This window comes from Cyphomyrmex costatus, unplaced genomic scaffold, assembly GCF_001594065.2.
Source record: "Cyphomyrmex costatus isolate MS0001 unplaced genomic scaffold, Ccosl1.0 scaffold1694, whole genome shotgun sequence".
Lineage (NCBI taxonomy): Eukaryota > Metazoa > Arthropoda > Insecta > Hymenoptera > Formicidae > Cyphomyrmex > Cyphomyrmex costatus.
Window position 1 is genome coordinate 2,247 of NW_017275709.1, and position 5,312 is coordinate 7,558.

At 45.0% G+C, this 5,312-nt stretch overlaps 1 protein-coding gene across 1 annotated transcript; it reads left to right on the forward strand.

Moving 5' to 3' along the window:
* Positions 1-4,893: 4,893 nt before the first annotated feature.
* LOC108771891 (uncharacterized) lies at positions 4,894-5,295 on the forward strand. Its single transcript, XM_018537299.1, has one exon. The coding sequence runs from the start codon at positions 4,894-4,896 to the stop codon at positions 5,293-5,295; it is 402 nt and encodes a 133-aa protein (XP_018392801.1).
* Positions 5,296-5,312: the final 17 nt, after the last annotated feature.

Consider the following 5,312-nt stretch of genomic DNA (forward strand, 5'->3'; position numbering starts at 1 on the left):
AAGATCGGCTCACCGACAATGTTCAAGATATCAGCCATTTCGTACGATAAAACCCAACCACTTTAAAAATGCAACGTTGGACGCAGTGAGTTTTTTTCTAGATGAAATCTGTCCGTTAAAATCTCTAGTCTGTTTCGGTGGTTCATTCAGCACAAGCATCTCATGTTAGCGCCGTCGTCTCCGTACATGCAATCTAACGGTAATCTCCTCTCCACGAAAATCAAGCAATCGACCGTCTTGATCCACCACGCGAATCGTCAGATCCGTAATGCTCCGTACGACGATCGGAAGGTAAATGATTTGCGTCGGCCTTTCCGATATCTTATATCCTGGTGGGACAATCGGTGAAAACTCGTGTATCGTGTGCACGCACTTGTCGTTGCTGTACGCACCCGCGGTCACGTTGCACTCGATACGAATAATGTTTACGTTGATGATATTTATTGGCACGTCCGACTCATACCACTGTTGCGGTTCAAGCACGCGATTCGATGAAAATCCCAATAGCGGTCCAATGTTGTAAGGTTTGGCGAAATTTATCGAATATGCGCATTTGATTTCACTCTTCATCGTATTGTTGTTGGCGCGAATTACCAGTGGATACTCGTCATCCTCCTTACGTTTTACACCACGAGAACGTAAAATTTCACGCTTCAAATACCGCTCTATATCGCGCAGTTCGTACGATCCTTCGGGAATCACAATTTCCTCATTGTCGAAATAAAACTTGTTGTTTGTCGAATTTACATTCGGTAGAGTGTAGTATGTTTCAAAGTCAGTCAGACCGAGCTCGTAATCATCATCGCTCAAATCTACCGCCGGAAAATAGCTCACGGCTAGAACACTACTTTTGCCCGTCAGCGTAAACGTCAGCGACATGTTTGAACGAATACTGAGTTAAACCGCGCAATGTCAGTCTTTAAATTGTTTATCACTCGTCCGTAGAAACTGTAGACACAACTGTCCGCAATTGCTCTGATTGTAACGTTGATAAGGTATGTGATTGTACCGGATTACACAGTTTGTTAGATATCGCTCGAGTTCCTTCGGCGGCCGGAGGTTACCAAAACTGTCGAAATATATGACACGATTCCCCCTTTTCGCGTACGCTACCCAATGCGTACCGGATCCCTCAGCGTTGTCTAGATTCACGATACCGCTCTCGTTTCGACGTACTCCTTCCACCGGTAATGTCGTACGCATAAAGATACCTCTGAAATACGGAATGCGCATACGTTTTGCAAGTTGTAGCAGTTGCACGTTGGTAGTTACACCCGTTGGTATTTTTAACGTCTCATCGACGTTTTTTTTTTTCTCTTTACTACTCCTCGTCCACGCTTGTAGGGAGCGAGATAAACACCGTGACCTTCCATGACGCGATTATGACGTTGCATTTCTTCCAGCTGACGCTCCGCTGCTCTGCTATCATTTACAGCCTTGGCGACTCCCGCCGCTCCACCGACCAACGACCCGAGGACGCCCAGCAGCGGAAGAACAGGCAGGATACCGCCGCGTTTCGCTATCGGAAGTATCCTCTTACTCTTTCGCTTCTTTGTTTTCAAGCCCATACCCATCTTCGTTTTAGCCTTCATAGCCGCCCAAACAGCTGTGGCGGCGGCTCTCTCTGTGAGAGACGAATCTCTCGCGGTAATGCGTTTCCGCGCCTTTTCAGCGAGTATATTATCAGCCACGTGCCGTTCAGTGAGACCGTTGTTGTGCGAATACGCTATATCGTGTTCGCGACACGCCGTGTCCAATGGATTAATCCCTCTGTCGCCTCTAGCTAATCGTTTCTCCAAACGCGTCCCCGGTCCACAAAACTGGTAACCGGGAATGTGCAGTTCGAAAGGAAGCGCGTTTATCGCTTTATTTAACAAACCTCTGCCTCTCGACGGCATTCGCTACAATTCTTTATCAACGGCGCTGGACCGTCGATATGCGTTTGATGACTCGGCAAATTGTAATGCTTCAGACACCGACGGTGTCGTTGTACCTCCGAATCGGCTCGTATATGCTCAGGTAGTCTATCCCACAGCAGATCTATACAATTCTCAAACTCTCGCAGTAAAACAATTTTCGGTATATATTCCAATTCTTTGGAGGTTAAATCATTCGACACGATGAGAAACATTTTGATTACTGAGCGATTACGCTCTACGTAGCTCTATAAATAGGCCCGCTCGCGACATATTTTCCAGTTTCTTGTGTAACGCGAAAATATGCGGTTCGTGCACCAGTCGCAGTCTATCAAAGTGACGAATCTCGACGGTAAAGTGCAAACCAATAAAGAGATGCGCAAGCATGGCAAGATGCTGCCGAGTTCTATTCGCGCAATCATTTGCGGCCCGTCGAATTGCGGCAAGACGAATGTACTGATAAGTTTGTTGGAGAGCCCGAACGGTGTACGCTTCGAAAACGTATACGTTTATTCAAAATCTCTGCAACAACCAAAGTATCGATATCTCGAAAATTTATTAGCACCGATCGAAGAAATAAACTATTTTACATTCTCCAATAACAGCGAGATCATTCCACCGAGCGAGGCGCTTCCGAATTCAATCTTTATCTTTGATGACGTGGCATGCGACAAGCAAGACGCGATAAGAGAGTACTTTGCAATGGGTCGCCACGCGAACGTTGACTGCTTCTATCTCTGTCAGACTTATGCAAAGATACCGAAGCATCTTATACGTGACAATGCAAATCTGTTGATTCTGTTTAAGCAGGATGGAACCAACCTGAAACGCGTGTACAACGATCATGTCAATACCGACATGTTATACGAAGATTTCTGCGATTTGTGTCGTAAATGTTGGCAGCAAAAGTATGGATTTCTCGTAATTGATAAGGACAGTGCGCTTGCTAACGGACGATACAGAAAAGGATTTAATGACTTTGCGGTACCGTGAAGCGATCAGTTGTCATCGATACGCTGACTGTGCAACATGGATAGCAACAAAGATCACGAGAAGATAGCCATGGAGATTGCGAAAACGAGCGATTCAATTCGTAAAAAGTATCGCGCTTTGAAGACTGGTAAAATGGAGGAGGAGATCGCGTTGGAGAGACACTTTAAACCTATTACCGAACCGTTGAAACAAATTGTTGAAAACACTGTTGAATCGTCCAAGGATCCTATCAACATTGAAACATTCTTTTCGGAGAAAGACGAGGAACCGAAACCGAAGCGAAAACGACCGAACGCTTCGTACGATAGTCCTATACAGGCTTCAACACCTGTGAAATCAGCGTTGAATAAATCAAAAACTGTACCATCCACTTTGAATGAATTGTCTGAAATAACAGGATCGCGCGAGTTATCGTACGACCACGCTCCATCCGTCGAAGAAGTATTCGAGATTGCCAATGAACCGCTTGTAACATCCATCCGACATCTGCTTCAAACGTCCGAGGGGCAAGAAAAACTGCATGCAAACTATGGTCCTTTGGGACAGAGATATCTGAAAGCGGTCTTGAGCGGTAAGAAAGCCGTCAACATAGACGTCGTGTATGGAGTCTACTTTAGCGACGAGGGAACGATGCTCGGTGACAAACGTATCACCTTGAACAAAAACGATGACATAATTATAGATGGACAAAGATACGATGGAACACCGGGACTGTATGAATTGATTTTTATGAAATTTCCCAACGAAAGTATATGCACTGATGACGATATACAGACTTACAAGAGCATTCTGTTGACAACAAACGCTTATCGACGTGGTCATAACGCTGGTAATCAAGTATTGGGTAACAAGGGACACAAGTACAAGAACATCATCGCACCATTGGTGTTGGGTAAAAAGGTTGGGACCGGTATAAAGAAAAAACTCGATTTGCCGTGCGCCATGTCATTAACCGACAACAGGATTGATTACGTACACTGGGACGATCCCAACGAACTTGTAGATCGTCTTCGATTGCTCGAAGCCTCGCGTCAAGCAGGTCACAACGGCCACGATAATGAGATTCTGTCGATTATCGAAGAACTTCGCGAAGCCGGACTTATTATAAATTGATCATTATGTATACACGTCGATCAGTCGACATCGAAATGCCGATCAACAAGTTTGGATTGTCGCTCGGAGGAGGAAGCGAATCGCACTATCAGTGGTGTGGATTATTCAGAAATTACGTGCGCGATAACGCTCTTTGTCGAGTTGCAGCCGACTTTGACGCAAAGTCGCGTAAGATTCGACGTTTAGCGCTACCAGTGGATGATACTGACGCAGCAAACAAACGATACGTGCAGCAGAGTGTTCAAGATTTGAAAGATCGTCTTGATGAAATTGAAAGAAAGATAACATCATTCCAAAATAACGTGCAAATTATATTAAATGAATTTGAAAAAAAGATTCGAGAAGCGAAGAATGTCTGAGAAACGATCGCTGGTTGAGGAATTACACGCTCCGGCGAGAAGAAATTTTCCGCGAAGACGCGTCATAGTACACGGATACGATGACCTGTGGCAGGCGGATGTAGTCGAGATGCGTCCGTATACGCGCTTCAACAGAGGTTACCACTACATTCTCACTGTCATCGACGTGCTGAGTAAGTATGCATGGGCCATGCCGCTCAAAGCCAAGAGCGGGAACGAGGTGACGCGGGCAATTGCAAAGATAATTCGAGACGACCGAAGATGTCCGAAAAATTTGCAGACTGACAAAGGAAAAGAATTTTACAACTCGGATGTGCAGAAACTCTTGAAGCAGCATAACATCAATCATTATTCTACGTATTCCGTAATGAAGGCATCGATCGTCGAACGATTCAATCGGACATTGAAGAATGACATGTGGAAACAGTTTACATACAACGGAAACTATAAATGGATTAAAATGCTGCCGCGTCTCGTGTCGGATTACAACGCGTAAGCATCGCACTATCGGTATGCGACCAGCTGACGTAACTCCCGCGATCGCCGAAAGACTGCTGGGCACAGTGTATAGTGCGATAAAGATCGCGGGTCCCGCAAAATTTAAAGTGGGCGATGCGGTACGCATAAGCAAATTCAAGACTATATTTGAAAAAGGTTTCACACCGAATTGGACCACTGAGGTCTTTAAAATTATCAAAGTGCAGCAAACTAATCCAGTGACGTATCTACTGGAGGATTCCCGCGGTGAGCTCATAGCTGGAGGATTCTACGAATACGAACTGCATCGCGTCGCTAATCCCGACGTATACCTTGTTGAAAAAGTGTTGCGCAAAAGGGGAAACGAGGTTTATGTGAAATGGTTGGGACTTGATAAATCACACAATTCGTGGATTCATAAAGACAATGTATTATAAAATTATAAATTATATAT

Excerpts from the sequence above, each read along its gene's own strand:
- LOC108771891 (XM_018537299.1), top strand. The coding sequence starts at position 4,894 with ATGCGACCAGCTGACGTAACTCCCGCGATCGCCGAAAGACTGCTGGGC.